Raw genomic sequence first — 22,272 nt, forward strand, 5'->3', positions numbered from 1 at the left:
TTTTGTCCAACCAGCTAACGTCTTCTTCAGATCTGAAGGAACGGGCACCAGGTACAGACATGGCGTCGTTTTCAAACGTGTCAAATTTCAATCTCCTCGGTTTGACAGGTTGGTTTCTGTAAGATCGTAAATATGATTTACATAGGTTTCAGAGCTTCTCTTACAGCAATGCATGAATGCAACCGTAACTGTCACAGCCATGCAACAGCGAGCTTGTTTATCTCATAAGGAACTGGTGTTCCTGTCCATGGGTGACACCCTTTCCCACCGTCACGGATGGCTAAAAATCCAGATTTTTTCTCGTATAATTTAAGGAAGAACATGCTATAACTTGTCAGATTTAATAGTAGCAGAGACCGTATAACATAATATGGTCTCTGATAATAGCAATACATTTAATAACAATTCAACCTCACCTTGTCACCTCATTTTAAACCAAAAGTTACTGTGTTCTGTAATCTGATTGGTTGAAAAACATGATTAAATGGTATTAGATTCCCGGAAACTGAAAGACTATTCACCGCGTACTGACACGTAAACAATTGTATTGTTGTGTCATCAACAGTGGTGATGTCATTCAAATCATATTGTGACGTAAAGTTAGAATGACGTCACAAATGAGCAACTCCAGATGCTACCATGAGAACCAGCTGAAACGGCCATCTGATGACACTTCAGTGCTGTGTCTGTATTCGATGTAAACGAGTGCAGACACTAAAACCCTTTTGGTTTACTTTTGTGTTTACAATGTCGATAAACATCATGTGTTGTCCAATTTCCGGGTGTTATTGAGTATTTGAAGCACGGGAATATATCATTTGAAACCTCTGGCTGACACCGTCAGTTCCAAATGCATTCCCATGCTTCAAATACTCAATAACACCCGGAAATTGGCCAACACATGATGTTTAACTCCTAAATGAAAACCTGTGTAATAGTAGATATCATACGCATTGATCATTACATAGGTTGGAAATAGAAAATCCTAGGGAAAGAGTTCTGCTATACTTCCAACTTCCCCAGTGTAAAATTCCAACAGTCATATAAGTTCACTGATTGTGTTCCTGTTCTTGTTTATTGAATGTATATTTAGGGTGAGGTGTGCATGTCAATTTGTAATTTTGGTTTTTGACTGGGAAGGGGGCACTCTTACCAATCTGAGTACACATTGTGATCGTTTGATGTCTTTCTGTTCACAGCATTGTTGACAGTTTTGTTTGCAAGTGGAGCAGGAAAACAAAAAGGTACTCATTGTCATTCATCATTATTAATACCTGTAAAGATGCAAGTTAGAACTGACCTTTAGTAACGGGACTGATTGGTTAGGCTTGCTGACTCGGTTCAGTAAAGTCATCGTATCCTAAGGTCGATGCTATTGATTAATGGACTGTTCGCCCCAGACTTGTTTCTTTATAGACTGCAGCCACATATATATAGCTGGAATATTGATGAGTGCAATGTTAAACAACAAACCAACATATCTTCACTTCAGTGTTTGGCATGGTCCTTAATCCTTTAGAATTTCTTTGTATTCAAGCATGTTAACCTATGTGTGAGCTTGTTTATTTTTTGTTTGTGTTTTTCATACATGCTGTGATATAATGGAAGATCCTTCAAAGTGGTGTAAAACCTAACCCATTCTTATCTTCATTATCTTCTTCAGATGTTGAGTATAAAGATATTACATTCATCGTGATGTCCCAACCAAATTCATTCCATGCCAAAAGGGCACATCTCTTAAAGGAGGACTTTGAGAAACAAATCAAGCAACTGAACTTGAAAGGGGTAAGAAGAACATCTGCACTCCGCATGAACTTTTATATTATGTTTCATGCACAGCACATGCACTTGGTTCACTATGAACTTTACCTTGTCTTTACTGAATGGTACTTTTTTATTGCTTTTTGACACCTGATATTGAAAATTAAAAAAAAACACAATGCAAACAAATATCAGTAAAATACAGATATATTTTCAGTCCCAACACATTTGTTTCATAATTTATTCATCTGGTTTATCTGTAAACATTTAGTGTAGGAGCATCTGAATAACTGTAGGGGTGGTGGGGTAGCTTAATGGTTAAAGTGAAGACCCAGGTTCGATTCCCCAAATGGGTACAATGTGTGAAGCCCATTTCTGGTGTCCCCCATCATGATATTGCTGAAATATTGCTAACATCGGTGTAAAACCTGAGTCTGTCAGACTAAATAACTGAAAGGCCTAATATCATGAACGTGATCTGATTATTTGATGTTTGGTTTCAGGATGATCGCCCAGGATTGTATCTTCTCCATGAGACAAAAGGCCTGCCATCTCTGGGAGTATGGACATTATTTCCGGTATTTTCAGTGTAAGTATTTTATCTCTGATTGGTTTAATATCTCTTGTAGAATCATGAATAAAGGTCACCCCACTAAACACTGGAGTTCCTAAAAGAGACCTGGGTCCTGATCTTCAAAGTGTATGACCTTTATGAGCTATCACATCTATTGTATCCTAATTTATCATAGGATTGACGAATGACATCGTACTGCAAAAGCTTGTGGATTGGAACATTTAGGAAATAATTTTCAGATACCGTGGTTTGTATTGTACTTTAATCATGTTCATCTCACTATTTAGTGCAATCGTAGGTCAGAAATGTTTAATTTTAATACGGTTGCAGAGGCAGTCACTTGAACCATGTCTTGTTATTTATTTACAAATATTTAGTTTCACTGATGTGCTTATCACATGAAACATCAAATGTCAAATGCTTTGAATTTCAAAGTAGATGGTAATCAGAATATTTTCACTGCTCATACATCTTTTTCATTTGCTGTGGTTATTGTGAGATTGATCATTGAAGAACATGTGTCCATGGTGGAAATTATAAATACAATTTCATTAACAGGCTTGGTAGCGGTTACTTGTGGTGATTATGTATTGCTATCCCTCTCTTAATCATTTTACCCATGAAGACACAGATTTGTCAAGGTCATGTTAGTAGAGCTTAGTTGATGTATGCAACATGTATTTCACTAAAAACTGAAATAAATATTGTACATGTATAGTTCAAAGTAGAATGTGGCTCTAGTGCAAGCGTACAAGAGGGTGAATGTGGCCTTAATGCGATACTTTGAACCAGGTCTGTCCCAGATATCCAGGTTTCAAGTTTTGCATCCAGGCCACATTGCCCCTCTTGGATGTCTGGGACAGACCTGGTTCCAAGTATTGCATTCATATTGCCCCACTTGGATGTCTGAGACAGATCTGGTTCCAAGTATTGCATAAAGGCCACGTTGCCCCTCTTGGATGTCTGGGACAGACCTGGTTCCAAGTATTGCATTCATATTGCCCCACTTGGATGTCTGAGACAGATCTGGTTCCAAGTATTGCATTAAGGTCATATTGCCCCTCTTGGATATCTGGGACAGACCTTGTTCCAAGTACATGTATGCATTTTAAGGCCTCGTGAACAGCATTGGCATCAATCTACACAGCTTGGACATGATGCCATGTGTCAAACAAGTCAGCAAGCCTGACCACCCGATCCTTTTAGTCACCTTTTACGACAAGCATTTGTTACTACAGACCAGTTCTAACCTGGAACTTCGCGAGTCTTTGTGAAAAATGTAAAGGCTGTTCTCTTTATGTTCCAGGTTTCCAGATGTTTTCCCAAGTACACCATGGGTATTTTTTTGTGAAGAAGAAACTAGGATAAAGCTACCAAAACTGTTGAATCTTTTGACACGTTTTGACTCCTCAAAGGTAATGTAAAACAGTCTTGTGATTGCTCTATGGAACCACATCTGTTGACCAGTGTTGAATGTAGTCAAACTGTGGACCATTTTGTCAGTGAAAAGGAACACAGGTAATTGTACTCCTGTTGGGCTAAAAATTCAAGGGCATACAGATCATGTAAGTCATCAACCATTCATTCATCCAAATAAGTCTTAAGATCAGAATGAACACACTACTTGAAATTTTCATCAAAACTTACTGTCTCAAATCATCAAAATTGATGACTTCCTTAGACCCATACCTCCTATCAAACAATGTTTCCTTTCCTCTAACAAACTCAACAAAAGTCTCATTGTCCCTTTTGTGAGCATTTCTGAACTTGTGACGATAAGTCTCAGGTATTAACTTATAAGCTTTCAAAAGTGTGCTTTTGACAAGATCATTGTCTCAGCTTTGCTTTAATGACAAGGCTGAATAAGCATCCAAAGCTCTGTACTAGTAAGGTCATGTGATGTTGACACATTCATAAAAATTCATCTGAGTCTGTTTTCACTTGACATTAATGACAACTCAAACAAGTATAAAAACTAAGCAGATTTTTGACCCAAGATATTAAGTAATACATTCAATCACCAAAGAAGTGTCAGCTCATCATGCCAATGATGTACTGGTTCATTTCCTCATGTTTAAAATGTGTGAAGCCATTTCTGGTGATATCGTGGGAATATTGCTAGAAACAACATAAAACCATACTCATTCACTCACTGTCCCAACAAAATGAGTCATTGTTGTGAGTACTCTGATATCAGCTCATAACTTTTCGTCGTCATCATCATCATCATCATCATCATCCTCATCATCACCATCATTGTCCCATCATGGGCACAGGGACAACATTCATGGATTCCATGAACCCTTTTGGACCATTCGCAAATATGAGAGTTGACAGCTTACATAAGAGGGAAAAAGAAGATGTCTTCACAGTCACAGCAAGGAATTCAACAAGATTATTTCAAAGCTTCATGGAACCCGTTTACTACAGTCAACCTGCATCAGCGTGGGGAAGCATGGGAATTGCTGTGCAACATCTGTATAAGATAATGACGGTATAATCTTCAGTTGAAGAACACCTACACAGCAACTAGGAGAACAGTCTACCTACGTCAGTATTAAGCGGAGGAAAGAATTGCACACTTCTATTCAATCATGTATACACTCATGTGTCTCTGACTCCTAGTGAGGGAATAACCAACTGCACAAGATTTCACGATGATCATTTAGCTGCAACACCAGTGATGTCACATCTGCAATCTGATTGGTCTTCGAAAGCCAAAGCCCAGCATAAAATGCACCCGTTTGTCATGTGTCAGGAGTCGTCTTCAGATGTAAACAACCCTTTCAACAAGGCATCATCTACAACCCAGATGCGGTCTACAATGGCATTTGATTGTCTTGACAAGACAAAGAGATCTTACAGCAGATTCAACATTGTTTATCTGTCTTCATGAATATTCAGCTGATTAAAACATTCCTGCAACAACAAGCATGATAACACAGATTACTGGAAGATTTGATCACCTCAGAGTTGAATCTGACATAAGTTTTACATTCCGGGAAGGAAAATCTTCACAACACGAAAGTTTGGAGACAAGATTCAAGCCATGATACCACAAGTTCTACTCTCTCTCTGTTACCATTACGGCAGGGGCAGTAGCTTCTTTGTCTACTCGCTGCGGTACAACATTTGGCCCGAAATATAATACTACTACACCCATTACAACATTGCAGAGACTTATTTGACAGACATCTGATCATATGGATCACCACAAATAGACCTATTTGCCACCAGGTTCAAGAGATACTAACATTCATATTTCCAGTACTAGATCCGTTAGCAAGGGCAACAGTCGCTCTCAGCATCTCAGTCGCTTATGCATTCTCACATCCCTACTGGCCAGTGAGGGAATGGTTTCCAGAACTCATCAAGGAACAGTCAACCATTACTGAGATACCCAGAATGAAAGAACCTACCCGCCCATCCGCACACCAAACAAGCGCTTGGACATTGTTACATATACATCAAAGCCTGATTGATACATTGAGGATAATCCGCTAGAGTGGTGAAGGCAGTCACCTTAGCTCTACGTAGATCTACTTGCTCCTAATACGACGATAAATGGATGGGTGAGTGTTTTGTACGTCTGCTTCAGTTAGAAGGGAAATTCACAGGATTTTAAGTGTCTTCGCATAGAGGGAGGAGGTAAGCAAATAATCATGAGTCAGGATAAGTATGAAATATCAATTTTATTCAGAAAATTACATAATCATTTTCTGGGTTGCAATCTCTACTGCACCACCTTAGTATAAGGGCATATCGTTGCATTGATCAACAGAGTTGAAATAAAGCTTCATCATGTAATTAACTGGAAAAAAAACTTCAGACAAAGTGGATGGTCAAGATAAAAGTAATTAATAAATCAACCTGTCGGTTAATCCTTTGAATTTGATCAATGTTTGTTTTTTTTAACTCATCTGATAATTCCTTTTGCTGCACTTCCATTGGAAATTACATAACATCTAATACATTGGCCAAACATATAGTGTGTAGTATTTACTCCAGACATGAGAAATGCTAATTGGAAACCTTTGTAAGGTAATCTAAGTTGTGGATTTCATCTTAGGAAGAAAGTCCATTTTCTTATCAAAATGTGATGTTAACTTATCTATAGCAGACACCACATTAGCAAAGCCCTCCACATATCAGGCTGAACAATGATCACTGACATGACATCAAGCTACATGCAAAATAGTCATTATGTTGTGCCGATTGAGACACCCTTTGCTTTTGTGTAGTATCCATCATCATCATCATCATCATCATCATCATCATCATCATCATCATCATCATCATCATCATCCTCCTCATCATCATCATCGGTCAAATGTCTTTTCCTTTCTTCTGGTTGACTTTTCCTGCCTTTTAGGGTGGCCACGAGGGGCGTCGCCTTTACTTAGTTCACAAAATCTTGTGATGATTCCAAGTCCAGACTCATAATTGATACGTTATGCAGTAAAAGCAATAACATATTCACTAAAAAATTTATATGCTCCTCCAGCCAGTAGGTGTCTTATTGTTATATGACATGATTAAATATCGAAGTAAAAATCACGGAAATATGATCAAATTGGATCAGTCACCATACTGTCCATGCATCAGAAAATCTTAAAATACCTTGCTTCTGGGATACTTAAAATACTTTTCGACCTGTGCAGGTAGAATAGGCCTTCGGCCACCCATGCTTGCTATGAAAGGGGACTATGCTTGTCATAAGAGACCACTAACGGAATCAGGTAGTCAGACTTGCTGACTTGGTTGACACATGTCATTGGTTCCCAGTTGCGCAGATTGATGCTCATGCTGTTTATCACTGGATTGTCTGGTCCAGATTCTATTATTTACAGACTGCCGCCATATAGCTGGAATATTGCTGAGTGCAGTGTAAAAAGTCAGTGAAATACTTTTCAAACAACTGCATCTAATGGGTTTTCATTCTTCTTGTCCCATTGTTTAGGTTGACAAGGTAGCCAGCTGCCCAGTCCCTATGTCCATCAAGGTCAAAGGAGTGGGGACTGACCATCTGGCAGCTGGACGAATTGATTAGAATGTAGGCACAAACAGAAATTGCGCTGGATCAGTGCTCCTTTGAGGGCCAGATTTCTTCTTCATTTCAGTTGTAGATTCATTTTGAGATTGGGTATTATTTATCATCATCAGCTTACTTGTAAACAAGGATAAGATAGACTGGCTCAGAGAACACATTTACAAGAAGTAGGCAATACATGGCAATGAACAAACCCAGTGCTAGTGCAGTGGGTTAGTGCATGTGCAGAGCATGGCGATGAACTTCATTCCACGTAGGAATATATGTTTCATTGCAGAATGTGTTCCTTGGCAGAGGGTTACACGACGCACAAATAAGTATCATTCATCATTTCTACGGTTCTGATGACCCTGGAGCCTTTGCATTCCCTGATTTAAGAGCTGGCTTTCTTCTCAGTCAACCACTGGTAGCCAGGTAGGTCACAGTGACCTTACAATCCAAGGATTACTGGTTGAACTGTTGGGGTTTGGGGTATTGTTTGTTTCCTAACCCTTGACCTGACCTTTATTCTTTATCCTTTACCCAACCCTACCCTACCCTAATGCTCCCTTGGTAATATCTTTACAGATTGCAGCCCATGTTCCATATTCATAGTGACTGCTATTCAAACTTTTATTTCATTGTTTGCAAAAGGTTAGCGGAAATGATGAAAGATCTACCAGGTGCTGATTTGAATTCAATTGACTTCAACATTGATCCTAAACATGAGGTGAGAGATTGAGAAGGTTCAAATATGTCCATAATTCAACACTAGCAATAAGAACCATTTGCACACACTGGCAAGTTTCTGGTTGAAGATCCTAATGATATTTTCTGTCCATTTACATCAGAAATATTGCATATCCGATTATTTACAGACCACCGCCATGCAGCTGGAATATTGCTGAATGTGGCGTAAAACCATACTCTCTACATGAAAAGTAAGAATAAAGGAAATTTCAGGAACTATTCAGAACATTGACTGCTCAAGTTTGAAACAATTGGTTTCAGTTTGACCATGGAAAATGTAATCCATCGTCAATACTTTTCCATCTGTCTTGGATCAATGAACAGTTTTATTAATACAGTGTGTCACCTTTTATATATCAGTATCTATATTTGTGTGTGTGTGTGTGTGTGTGTGTGTGTGAGAGAGAGAGAGAGAGAGAGAGACTATATATATCAAAGGATGTTTTGATTCTACTCTTTCAGTTTGCTAGGTACTTGCTAGAGAAACTAGATACAAGTTTGACGGAACTGACAGAACTCTGCGTTCTTGACTCAGAGGATTGTGCTACATACGACAATTTGAAATTTCCTCAGTGTGTGAGTATTAAACAAGTTTCAAGTATGATGCTGATAACACCATCCATTGGGTTTTTTAGATAATACAGTGACTGTTTTTAAGCATTACTAGACTCGTTCTGACCCACTGAATATGCATACATTAAGTGTGTGTTGGTTTAAATTCTTCGTTGTGGAGAAATGCCTGAAGTGAAGTACGTCTTGGACTTATGAAGATGCGGGTTGGGATTGGTCTTGAACAACCCATGCATGTCAAAGAGGCAACTGATGGGATTGGGTGGTCAGACTCATTGATTAGGTAGGCAGATATCATTGTATCCCACATGGATCAATGCTCATGCTGTTGATCACTGGATTGCCTGGTCGAGATTCAGACCTCAGCCATGTAGCTGGAATATTGCTGAGTGCATTGTTACACATCAAACACAACACATTTGGTAAAGTGAAATGTAATTGGCAAATCGAAATGACCATGCTCTTTTGGAAGTGATTTTAACCAAAAAATGTGTACTCAGAAACATAAACATTGAATGAAGATTTTATGGATATCAACTTCTTTATGTGAGAACACAACGTTTCACCAGTCTATAATTGTTTTATTATGTAATTACAGAAAATGAACTTCTAAAAACCAAAACATAATCATTCAGTCAAGAAAAGTAATTTTATTTCCACTACAAACCAATAACCTTACGTCAACAATACTGTGACAATACAAAGCTCATTTTACTGGTGTTGGTAGAAATTGTAGTTAATAGTAACATTGCAGCCATGCATTACAGGTCCGGGCATTCGGGTCAAGCAGTTATGTACCATGCTGCTCTGCATCTGCACATTAGGCTTAATTGCAGAGTCAGTAGTTTCATGAACATCAATTGTTTCCAGAAGTCTGTCAAAGTCAACATCATTCAGGAAGTTATTGATATCATCAACAGGCACGGCAGCATCACAGGTTTTCTCAGCTATGGTTGCTGACATTTTCTTCTTGGCTTTCTCATCAGTGTAGCCAGTGTATGTTTTTAGGCTAGACTCAGACTTATGTCCAGTCACGGTCATAATATGGCGGGAAGGGACCTGAGCTGCGTCCAAGACGTGAACAGTTGTCGCTCTCAGTGAGTGATTAGTATATTTCATGGAGAGCCCTGTCTTGATGCTCAGATTTGGCATCATTGAACCGATACGGTTGTGGCCAAGGGCAATGGGATAATAGTGCTGGTTATATTCCATCTTCGTGTTCGGTTGTTGGAACAACTTTGGGCAGTTTTTATTCAGAAGTCTTATGTACTTCACATAAGAACGGACTGGGCATCTTGTATTGTCTGTAAAAGAATGAATAAATTGTTTGAATAAAAGTGCATAATAATGTAACATTTTATGGATTTGAACCTTTGAGCAAGCTTTTATCAAAACGTAAAACAGCCGAAGGAAATTGAATGAGAGTGACGTCCCTTGATATTTGTAGTCACGGTTGCCTCGCCAGCGTCATTTGTTGTAACTTTGGTATGTATCCTTTCAGTGTTTACAATCATATTGGCTTACATTCAAAATAATGTGTTCAATAAAATTGCATACCTTTCTTCTCATACATCCTCCCTCTAGCACGGTCTCCGTCATCTTGATGGTTCTTAGTCTGTTCGTCCGTGCACATGTAAACAAACATGTCTCCCTCAGCGTCCGTGGTAACCGCTAGGTCTGTTACCCTTAGTGCTGCCAGGTTCTCTCTCCCTCTCCTTCCAAAGTGAAGCATTATATCCAGGAACACCTGATCGTCAAATATTAGGTCTAATTAATGGATTTATAGAATCATGATTGATCAATATTGATACTCATTAAAATTGTAAATACATTGAAGTGTAGTGCATCAAAAACATTTTGATTACATAACGATTTTTGTATTTGTCTATTCACCTTGTATTGTAGAAATACGGGACTGTCATCACTGCAAACGTAGTCGTACAGTTTAATCAGATCTGCGTCGGCTATGGGGGCATGATGATTTACTTCGCCGAATCCAGTGCGCTTCAATTCTTTTCCCATCGCCTTGAAAGTCTTGCTTGATGTCTTGAAATCTGCGCCTCGTATTATGTCAATGTCAGGTCTTGTTTTTTCGATGTACCTCTGTATTCCATGTCTGTAGGCCATGAGCGTTGATTTTTTGTATTTTTCTCCTTTTTCGGTCCTTGCTTCTAGGTAAAGCTCTGATAAAATAGCGTCAAGATCTTCAGGGGTGAGATTTTCAAATTCGATAGTTTTGCCCTTTTGGCTCAGGTATTCCCTTAAAACATGTATCGCCGTTGAAGTGGCCTTCTTTGTGTTTTTGGCTTCAACATTTTCCAAAATAATCTTTTTTTCAGTATCCGAAAGTTCCGCAAAACGAGTTTGTTTACTTTCTGTCATCTCAGCGTTACGAATGAAGCGTAACGGGAATTCCGTCAAGCAAAGCTATCTCATTGGTTGAATCATAGGGAAGTCCTCATCCGGGTCTCTCAAAATCTATTTTTAGTAACTCAAGTCAATACGAATATTGGTCGGACCTGGGTTGGAGTCAATATGCTTTTCTGTCGACGGTCACGTGACCGCCTCTGGACCAATCAAATAGCCAGGAAAATGTGCGTACATAATAATGAAAATAATAGAATGGCACTTAGCCAATCAGAAAGCGACATTCATGTGTGAGGTAAGATAAATATTCATGTCGATTCCCTATTCTCACAGGGTGCTGCTATACCTGATGAGGACCTTAGTGTTGCAGTGAAGACATGCGGCAAGTTCCATGCAGACAGAGGTACGAGATGGGTTTCTGTGTTATTGGTTATAATTAGTAGTGGGTATTGCAGAGAACTTTCATATAGCAATATATTGCGGTGCTAAAGCATATATTGCAATATGTATTGCAATATATTGCAAGACATTTTTATTAAGAAACATCTACTTATAATCAAGTTAATTCTTGATTTACGAAGCACAAACAACACAATCACTGTGCTTGATTCATCTTTAATGAAAACTCTTAATTATGACAAAATAAAAATGTAAATAATGTTTTGTACAAATGAAAAAAGGGAAAAGAACAATTTAGCATCAACACAGTGGTTACTAGTTTGAACTAGCTTCACCTCTCTCAAAAAAAGCCATGAGGTTTTAGACATCAACTTAACTTGATCAGAGGTCACTGGTCATTCGTGAGGAAATTTTTCAAACATTCAGATCCAAACATTATGAAACACTTGAACACAAGACTGAGCTTGATTTTCGGTGTGAAAAACGGAAATATGCGAAGATTTCCGAGTGTTGCAAAGTTCTCTGAATGCATGTCAAAATGCTGGTTTTTGATCAGCATATTGCAATACAAATCATTTTCATGTCTGAACTGGTAAATGTTGGTGAACCGGTTAGATTGCACAGTCATAATAGCTATAATGCTGCAAAATACCAGCTGAGTTTACTATATGACCACTGAATGTGTTTTATGTTTTGTGATGAATACGGGTATTTATCATGATCTGCTTAGAGGCTGATTTTATTTTTACCTAAATTCTCAAAGAAAAGTCCCCAAGCTCTAATTAAATGTTTGCCAGATAATGTAATTATTGAATAAGTTACTGTTTTTCAGATATCTTCACTGAAATTAATACAAATAGAATATCACTGACAAGAAAATATACTTGAAGAGTCTTTGATATTCAGCTGTGCAGGCTTGCACTGACTACATCCTTATCCCACCGAGGATTATAGGATCCTAGTTTTGACTTGATGTGACTTTGTTCATGTTTGTCTGATAGGATGCTTAGTTTGGAATCTGCAGTAAATCACTAGTATAAATTAATTATATGTGGGATAGCTAAGCACCCATTCACCCTCCATCTGATCCTGTTGATATCAAAAATGTATTGCAATTTATCCGGAGCTAAAGTGTTTGACAGGGATTGCCACTGATTGCAGGGATTTACCTTGAGTGCCATATTTGAGCGTCCCTGGGACTCATAGTCCTAATTTTCAGGGGTTTTTGACTACAAAATGAGGGTTTCAAACACTTAAATATTATTTTTAATACAATGTAATTCGGTTACTGTTATTCTGTTGTGTATCATAATCATCATATTAATCATAAGGACATTTGTGAATTGTTTTTATCACATTAATGCAATATAACACGCATATTGCAGTTTGATGCATTTTGTAGAAAAATGATAGACACACTTACTTTGTCTGGTTTTAAGTTCCTGTTGTGAAGAAGACATGGAGCCAAGAGAGCAGCAACATCGAGTACTTCAGTGATGTAGATGATCCCAGTATACCTACCATTACCCTCGGCGTCCCTAATACGGAAAGAGGTACATACTAGTCTCAGTCTAAGCTGATAGCAAATTTGGGGTTGGCGCAGTCGTTTCAGCATTACACGTGTCATGCCAGCAAGCAACTTGTGCTCCTGTCATGGCGATGTTTACAAATGGGCCTTGTCTAAGCACAACTCTCGGAGATGGAAATAGTGTAGTACCATTCCCTAGGAAAGACAACTGTGAATTTCCACACGTGTCTACTTTTAGAATGTCCCATATCCCACTTGCAAAACAGCTACAGTCATTCCCTTAGTGAAAATTTTTCAGTGTTGAAAGTTGCTGATTCTTTAGCTCAAAGTTTGTTTAAATTGTGCTTTGCATAGTTTAGCAAAGTTTCAAAGTTTGATGGTGGGGCCATTTCATGCTTCAAAATGCTTTTTACTACGCACAATTTGATTGGCTTGCCATGATTTTTGTCACTAATGGTGTTCTGTACAGGTATGTGTCTTCTTTTAGCTCACGGAAAGAGGCGATTAGTTAGTAATGTCGTTTCAGGTACCATAGTTACCTGTGCAGAGTTTTGTCCCTTTGTCAAACAAGGAGCCTATGATTGTGGGTTTGAAAACCTGATTTGCTGTAGCTTTGTTTCTAGGTTTGTGAGCAGTCTACCAGTGCTCATAGGTTTTACCTAAAATCTCGACATCGGAGATGTGAATCTTCAAGCTGGCAGGCAAACACTGACATTGGAATAATTTTACAAACAGGGTCAGTGAAAGCAACCAAACTGTTTCCAATACCATGAGGAATCACTGCTGAAAGACCACCTCTGTTTGTCTACTGCATACAGTGTCTGGCTAAGGTCTCCATCATGTTCATGATATGATCAGCATATCCAGGTATGTCAAAGGGATGTAACTCTGTCATGTCCATGTTCCAGGCCACTGTGGGAAAACCATGGCTATCATCAGAAGAGCTGCGGAGAAAAAGGAGTTCGCTGACAAGAAGTGGCTGCTGATAGCAGATGATGACACCATTATCAGGTCAGCAGACATCATATCATGGTCAATCTCATTAGAATTGGACCCATGAAAAACCGATTGGAGTTGTCTTCAGCAACCCATGCTTGTCATAAGATGTGACCATCAGACTGGGTGGGCAGACTCACTGACTTGGTGGACACATGTCGGATCCCAATGGCATAGATCAATGCTCATGCTGTTGATCACTGCATTGTCACACAGCTGCCATATAGATAAAATATTGCTTGATGCAAGGTTATGCAACAAACAAACAACAGGCAGTTAGTGTGTAGATCTGGGCCCTGTTTCACAAAACTCTCGTAAGCATAAGTACCTCGTATACAAGTTTTGTGAAATAGGCCCTGACTGCCCCTCCATTAAAGGTTAACACTGAGAGAACTAAATCTATCCTGTCTGAATAAAGGGTGTATGCATTTCATAGTTGATGTTAATTAACTAAGTTAGTTAATCTGTTGGATGTTTCTAAATCAAGAAGCAGTTTTATCTGGTGTCTGATAATAATATCTTCAAACATCAAGGCAACAAATTATATTTGGTTTTAGTTTTGCAAAATTGAGGTTGAAAGCTTGATAATAATTTGCTGTTGCTATTTGCTTGTCATAGAAGTTTTTGAAAGTTATCGATACTGGAATATTTGCTATAAGCCTAAAGATGTCAGAGATCAGGGCTTGATTTAGTGCTTTGTTACTTACACTGGTGCAGCCAAATATTACAAAGTGCAACCTAGTTATGAGTCTAACTTGCACAAGGTGTAAGTCAATTTCTAAGTGGGTAAACTTCTGAAGAAAACATCTAATTCAATAGCATATTTCTTTATTACATATTGCAATAAACGCAGTGCAACTGAAATTTGGCAGGTGCAACTTGTCTGTTATCTTAAGTAGCACCCGCTGCAAGGAGGTGAACATCTCCTAAACTGAGCCTTGGAGGGTCTGTTATTTTTACTCATCTTATACATGTACGACGTCCAATGAAAAAGTGAAAGTATATGATGTCTACTGGCAAAAATAACACCCAGTGGTTCGAGATCCTTACGTATCCCCACCTTTTTTTACATTAAAGAACAGGTATACAAGTAAAGACATTTACGTTAATTATATGACGGGTAGATGAGAAACTCTTTCCCAACCAGTCATCTATCTGCATACAATAAATCAGTCCTTGATGCTACAGTATGTTTCTGTTATGTCAATTCATTATTAAAGGCTATTATTAATTGCCACTGGAGATTTATGTACAGCATAACAGTTTACATAAAGTAAATAGTGCATGGAAAGTAGATTAGACAATGAAAACATACCGTATTAAGTTCAGTGAAGTTACTTATTGGGACTGAAAGTCTTATAGGGTAGCATACAAAGACAATGGCCGATACTCAGATCATTTCATTTGCTTGCATGCCACCAATTTCCATGTGCTGTTTAACTGGTATTTTCTTTCTGCAGCACATGCTTTTCTGCCGCGAGGAATCAAGATTTTCCACTGCGTCTGCTGTTGTGTCCAATAACGATTGTATGCTTAGACAGTTAACAACTACTAACTTATTCCAATTGTACATGCTTTCGTTTCACACTGAAGTTACATCAAATATCAGTTATTTACAACCACTGGCATATAGCTGGATAATTTGCTGAGTGCCGCATGAAACTAAACTCACTCTTTACACCCATTTTCTTCTTTATTTTCTAATAGATAAGAAGGCCAGTTATAGTTCAGATTGTTTTGACATTAGTGATATTTGATGTTTCAGCTTGCAGAAACTGAGGTTGATGTTGGCGTGCTATGATGCCAGTGAAGACATAGCACTGGGTGAGCGGTATGGTTACATGTCAGCAAGAGGCTACGGCTACGACTACATCACTGGAGGAGGCGGGTAAGCCTGGGTAGGACAAACATGTTGATAAGCCAGACATGCCGTCTGGTGCTTAGATGCTCCTTAAAGTATTGTTGTCAAGACATTGTTTATATACTAGAAGCATTTAGCTGGAATATGGCTGAGTGTGGTGTGAACTTACAACTATGTACTGGCATTGTTCCGTTACATTGTAGATATTGGTTTTGGGGAAGTGATGTATTTTCTCCTTCCATATGACATATGAGATACACACACCCAGGGAATTCCACTGCATGATGTATTGGGCTGCAGGTATTATTGGTATATCACAAAACACTTTTTAAATGATAGATATTGCAGTATTATTTCTGAGAACCACTTTTGTGAGTATTCGACGTGCATTGTTGATACACTGTTTTTGGTACACTGCAAACAATGATACACTGTTGACTTAATGCCGACATTGTGCATATATACGTTTACAACAATCAGAGAACTCCATTTTTAATTTGCAAAATTTTTAGAGATATATCAAAGTCAAATGATGTTGATATGATTTTATATTAATAATGATGTGTTTTGGGAATACATCACTTCCTGCACTTCCTTATGACCATAGTTGTTTGTGCAGTAAGTTATCTTGAAAGATGACTGGTGTATGACATGAAATTCGCATGTGTGTGATTTTCATATTTTCAAGTCATAAAATGGCTAGAAACCAACACTAACAACTGTGTGATGCAAGATGATTGTCAAAATTAATGGTCTACAGTGATTTAACGACCTTCTTGACAACCATCAAAATCAAGAATGACACCCCATGCACATGTATGTGTTGTGCATGTGCATCCCATGCATTGTGTTTAGGGTGATAAAGAAAAATGATGGTGCATTCTGAAGATGTCTCTTTGAAAGTTTAACTCCTATACTTCATAACCAATTGAATATTCACGTTCCCCAGTTCTTTTTAAGAGTATACTAGTTTTCTTTTTATTCAGTAAAAATGTTAAGATGCTATAATGGCTGTCTTCCTTCAGGATGCTGTTCAGCTGGCCCTTGTTGAAACAGCTTGCCAAGGAGTGCACCTGCCCATCTGACGACTCTCCGGACGATATGATCCTTGGCATGTGTCTCAAGAGAATGGGCATAACAATAACTCATTCACCCTATATACACCAGGTGACATATTTTCCACACCCTATACATACCAGATGTAGATCTCCCACACCCTATATACATCAGGTGTAGATCTCACACACCCTATCTATATCAGGTGTTAATCTCACTCTCCCTATATACACCAGGTGTAGATCTCACAAACCATATCTATACCAGGTGTTAATCTCCCACACCCTATATGTACCAAGTGTAGATCACACACTGCTTAGTAGATCTCGCACACCCTATATTCACCAGGTGTAGATCTCATTCTCACTATATACGCCAGGTGTTGATCTCACACTCCCTGTATACACCAGGTGTAGAGCTCACGCTCCCCAGCAGATCTCAAACACCCTATATAGACCAGGTGTTAATCCCACTCTCACTATATGCACCAGTTGGAGATCTCACACTCCTCAGTAGATCTAACACACCCTGTATACGTCAGGTGTAGATCTCACATACCCTATATACATCAGGTGTAGATCTCACATACCCTATATACATCAGGTGTAGATCTCACATACCCTATATACATCAGGTGTAAATCTCACATACCCTGTATATGTCAGGTGTAGATCTCACACACCCTGTATACATCAGGTGTAGATCTCACACACCCTGTATACGTCAGGTGTAGATCTCGCATACCCTGTATACATCAGGTGTAGATCTCACACACCCAATATACATCAGGTGTTAATCTCACATACCCTATATACATCAGGTGTAGATCTCACATACCCTATATACACCAGTGTTAGATCCTGCACTCTCCAGTCGATCTCACACACCCTATATACACCCGATGAAGATCTCACACACCCTATATACACCATTTCTAGATCTCACATTTCCCAGTAGATCTGACTCAGCCTATATGTACCAGATATAGATCCCACTTTCCCTTTATACACCAGATGCAGATCTCACTTTCCCAAGTAGATCTCACTCAATAGGTATAAACAGGACAGACTTATTAATGCCAATTAACAGGTCAGCTGTCTGTATTTACATCCAACCTGTCAGGATTTGAATTGGTCTTCATTAATCCATACTTTTTGTAAGAGGCAGTTGACACTATTGAGTGATCACATGGTCCCATGAGCTGTTATATCTGTGTTATGCTGATCACTGGATTTTCTGGTCCATAACTAATTACAGGCCGCCTTCAAAACACTGATAGTTTTTTCTTATCCTGACTCCTGCTCAACTGCTTATCTCCTCCCTGGAGAAGGTAGTGGAATACCTGAAATCCCTTGAAGTACCCTTCTAAAAGAAGCGGATATAAATACACTCACCCACCAGTAGCCTCCCTTTTCCCGCCAATTTTCTGAATAAAATTGATATTTTATATTTATCCTGACTCATAATGAAAGCCCTCCCAGCTGCCCCTCACAGACATGCTGAATTTCAAAATTCTCATGTCGGGCGATTTTATAAGGAGAGAGTGACAAGCATGGTTAGTCATGTGACCAGTTTGGTAGGAAAAGGGAGGCTACTGGTGAGTAAGTGTATTTTTACATCCGCTTCTTTTAGAAGGGAACTTCAAGGGATTTCGGGTATTCCACTACCTTCGCCAGGGAGGAGGAGATACGCAATTAAGCATGAGTCAGGATAAGTATAAAATAGTGATTTTATCCAGAAAATTAGATTATTGCTTAGTGCATCTCAAACAACAAACAGTTGATGATCAGGCTCAATTTAAGCATTTAGAACATGCACTGGTGCAACCTGAAGCTGCAAAATACTATCTCTTATGTATGCCTGAGAGTGCATGTTGATATTTTGCTGTTCAAACAACACAGACCAACTGGAAAAGAGAAAGTGAGGAACTGGTTTGGAGCACCGACTCTGACTGCATGACTTCTGTTCATGTTGCAATGACCTTTTTTTTAAAGTAAGATAAGATGATCTTATCATAACAATGTTCTTAACAAATCTTGCTTCATTTGGAAGGAGGTTTTACATTGCTAAATCAATCCCTCCCCTTAACTCATCTCATAGTGTCGAAGACCCCAGTTCGAATCCCGACAATGTGTGAAGCTCATTTCTGGTGTCCCCTGCCATGATGTTGCTGGAATGTTGCTAAAAGCGGCGTTAAAAATAAACTCAGTCAGTCATCTCATAGTGTCTCATACTGGTTGGAGGAACAGCAATGTAAATCTGTGTCTTTTTTTCGCCACCACAGGCTCGAATGGAGGACTACAGTGCTGACTTTCTCAAACACCGCAGTCATGTGTCGTTTCACAAACACTGGGACAGCGATCCTGTAGCAACGTACAAGTTCCTGCAGACAGATGTCACCTCTAAACATGATGAACTATAGAGGCTAAATTAATGGTTTGTTGTTAGCTTAAGCAACACACGAGTTCCTGCAAACAGATGTCACCTCCAAACATGGAGGCTAAATTAATGATTTGTTGTGAGCCTAAGGGGTCATGGTTAACAGAACAGGTTGTTAACTGAAGAGTTGGTCAGGTGGTGAGATTGTTGTTAACTGTAAGTAGCCAGTGGCTAAAGGGGTTGTTAACTGAAGGACATATGGTTAAGCGAAGAGATTGTTGTTGAGTAGCCAATGGCTAAAGAGGTTTTTACTGAAGGGTTTGTGATAACTGAATAACTGCTCTCAACAAAAGTAATTGTTAACTGTAAGGATAGCTGATGGCTGAAGGGGTTGTTTAACTGAAGGATATATTGTTAAATGATGTTTTTTCTTAAATGAAGAGATTGTTCTGAAATGTAAGGGTAATTGATGGTAAAAAGGGTTGTTGGCTGAAATGGTTGATGTCAACTAAAGCAGTTGATGTCAGCTGTAGGATCCATGTTAACTGAAGATGTTAATGTGAACTGAAGAGATTGATGTTAACTGTAGTGTTTGATATTAACTAAAGAACTTAATGATAACTGAAAAGTTTGATGTTAAAGAAAGAGGTTGCAGCAAACTGTAGTGGTTAATGTTAATTGAAAAGGATTATGTTAACTGAGGGATTCCTTTTAAAGTATTTTTAGCTTTTATGTTTGTAGTTAGCTTAAAGGTCACATGCAACGTAAAACACAACTTTGCAGATTCTGGTACCTTTTTGTATGCAATTACCGAAACAAATCATAAAAAATGCCAATTCAATCTATAAAGTTGAAAAAAACGCGATGAAAAAAAAGCCCGCGAAATCGGAGTTCAAACGTTTCACTAAATTCCCCCCAGCACTGGGGGGAAAACTGGTTTCAACAGCTGTGCTGCGCTGCGTCCATAACGCATGCGCAGTGAATAGATTCGCGGAACTTGAAACAGTATGCATACTGAGGTCGTGAGCAGTAGTCTAATCTTGGTTGTGTACACAAACAAGTAAATAATCTACTCGTTACGTAAAAACAACATGTTGATTGTGGTGAGCAGTCCCTGTCACAGAGAAAGCTCAGTGTCTGGTTTATTCACACCTATATGTCTGCCTGACTGTCTGCTAAAGACAACATGCAATACACAGCTTCAATCATTGACCACGTGCGATTTGAACTTAACACCTATCAGACTATACAACATAAAGAAAATAAGCTGATTTATGACTCGTGCACCCGAGTCCCGTTGCAAACAAACTTCATTTTTTTCGGATGACTGGATCTGACGGAAACTGGTGCAAACTCTTGTCAGTTTCAAGTCATGCTTTGTACTTGGACGAATGACAGATTCCAGCCGCGCAGTAGTTTACTATCTCTACTGACATGATTTTTTTATTGGATCGAGCGCAAATTCAGAGAATATGTATTTTCCAAACCCAACATCTCTATATACATTCTTCATGGATAACAACTTCTTTTAGTGTATATGATTTTGTTTGACAACAGTATATGAATCCATACTGAAACGACGGATCAAGTACACTAAAAGAAGTTGTTATCCATAAAGAATTTTACTTTCTGGTGACTGGCTATACTTCTAAAATGCCCATCACACAGATCATCTTTCTGTACACACAATGAAACCTAGCATATCAGCAAACGAAACAGCCAATCGGAAGCCGTCGTTTCACTTGAGTGCATATCCACCCGCTATGACTGGGTTCGGTCTCCCGAGGGCTTCGTTTCGGGGGAAGTAAGCCCAAGTACAAAATATTGCACTTTTGAATCGCGATTGTACGCTTATAATTTTGTTTATTTGTTTTTTTAAAAGCAGTGTATATTATATGTCATGAATATGTGATAAATGTGTTTTAATTGTTTGATTTTTTTGGTTGCATGTGACCTTTAATGACCTGCTAACAGAAGACTGCTATCAGAAAAGGTATGCTTGAGAACATTCTGCTCAAATGATAGACAAACATTGTAAATAATAGAATAATACATGCAATTCTGTTGTACAAAAATGTATGCATATATTGTTTAAAACTGGTATTTATACAGAAGTTGTTAATGTATATATTCACAGTTGTATGGAAGAGTCACATGGTCTGTTATCCCTCACACTTCGGGTGGAAGCTGTTAAAGGTTTTATGTACACTGTCTACTGGTGTTTAAAACAGTAGCAAAACATTTACTTAATATATCATATGTTTTATACACAGTGTTTACTGTTATTTACGTGGAGACATATATGCTTGTATCATACCTTTCAGATTGAATGAGAGTGTTGACTGTATATAAAAGTATTACTGTCCATTTCTTTTATGAAATCCATCAAAATATATGGCCATTCTTGAATATGGAAATGTTTTCAAGAGGATGAAGAAAAAGGCTGTACCTTAACCGATCAGAAATGAACAGAAACAGCAAGTTGGGAGTTCAATTTGTAAAGTGAAACCCAGCTCACTTGCTTGTTCATTCTAAGGGGATACAGTATGTCTCAGCACAGGAGCACAGATATAGGTATGGTTATGTTCAGTATGTGAACTTCTTTACTGTTGACGGGCCAGTCTGAGGCAACTGTTCCGTTGTCACCACACACTCCGGCGCAGCAATGACTTAGCATAATATCACTGCCACAGGCGAATTTGCATGTCACGTGACCAGACTTGTCTCTTGTTTGTAAACAAATGCACATATTCACAAATAAGCTGAGACTGGCATAATGCAACCAATTCGGCTAGGTTTTCATATTGTTTAACATTGTTACATAAATATTCTTCTACAGCTGTGTCAGTAAGGTTTATAACAATATATATTTTTATTTTAAACTAGCTGCTTCGTTTGCTCTCAATGACAGCATGTGGAGCTGTACAGAACATGTAAACAAAGGATCACTACGCGAATCGAAATAGTGTTACGCGTTTGGGATACTTTCTGAGTGAAAATGA

The 22,272-nt window shown here is 38.6% G+C and overlaps 2 protein-coding genes across 2 annotated transcripts; one reads left to right on the top strand and one right to left on the bottom strand.

The window, feature by feature from the left end:
* The first annotated feature begins 40 nt into the window (after positions 1-40).
* Positions 41-20,130, top strand: LOC137297766 (beta-1,3-glucosyltransferase-like). Its single transcript, XM_067829715.1, has 14 exons — positions 41-108; positions 1,200-1,244; positions 1,664-1,785; positions 2,265-2,350; positions 3,642-3,750; positions 7,663-7,799; positions 8,019-8,094; positions 8,577-8,690; positions 11,385-11,454; positions 12,890-13,003; positions 13,887-13,989; positions 15,740-15,862; positions 16,861-17,002; positions 19,176-20,130. Exons 1-14 carry the CDS (start codon positions 60-62, stop codon positions 19,311-19,313), a joined length of 1,428 nt encoding a protein of 475 aa, XP_067685816.1. The 5' UTR covers positions 41-59; the 3' UTR covers positions 19,314-20,130.
* On the bottom strand, positions 9,396-11,066 carry LOC137258606 (uncharacterized). Its single transcript, XM_067796310.1, has 3 exons — positions 10,578-11,066; positions 10,242-10,431; positions 9,396-9,988 (listed from the first exon to the last, which is right to left on the bottom strand). Exons 1-3 carry the CDS (start codon positions 11,064-11,066, stop codon positions 9,396-9,398), a joined length of 1,272 nt encoding a protein of 423 aa, XP_067652411.1.
* Positions 20,131-22,272: the final 2,142 nt, after the last annotated feature.

The sequence above is a fragment of the Haliotis asinina genome, chromosome 1, assembly GCF_037392515.1.
Source record: "Haliotis asinina isolate JCU_RB_2024 chromosome 1, JCU_Hal_asi_v2, whole genome shotgun sequence".
Lineage (NCBI taxonomy): Eukaryota > Metazoa > Mollusca > Gastropoda > Lepetellida > Haliotidae > Haliotis > Haliotis asinina.

Coding starts and splice junctions, on each gene's coding strand:
- LOC137258606 (XM_067796310.1), bottom strand. CDS start 11,066: ATGACAGAAAGTAAACAAACTCGTTTTGCGGAACTTTCGGATACTGAA. Junction 10,432..10,577: donor CCGTATTTCTACAATACAAG/GTGAATAGACAA, acceptor TTTGACGATCAG/GTGTTCCTGGATATAATGCT. Junction 9,989..10,241: donor GAGGATGTATGAGAAGAAAG/GTATGCAATTTT, acceptor ATTCTTTTACAG/ACAATACAAGATGCCCAGTC.
- LOC137297766 (XM_067829715.1), top strand. CDS start 60: ATGGCGTCGTTTTCAAACGTGTCAAATTTCAATCTCCTCGGTTTGACA. Junction 11,455..12,889: donor CAAGTTCCATGCAGACAGAG/GTACGAGATGGG, acceptor TCTGGTTTTAAG/TTCCTGTTGTGAAGAAGACA. Junction 15,863..16,860: donor TACATCACTGGAGGAGGCGG/GTAAGCCTGGGT, acceptor GTCTTCCTTCAG/GATGCTGTTCAGCTGGCCCT.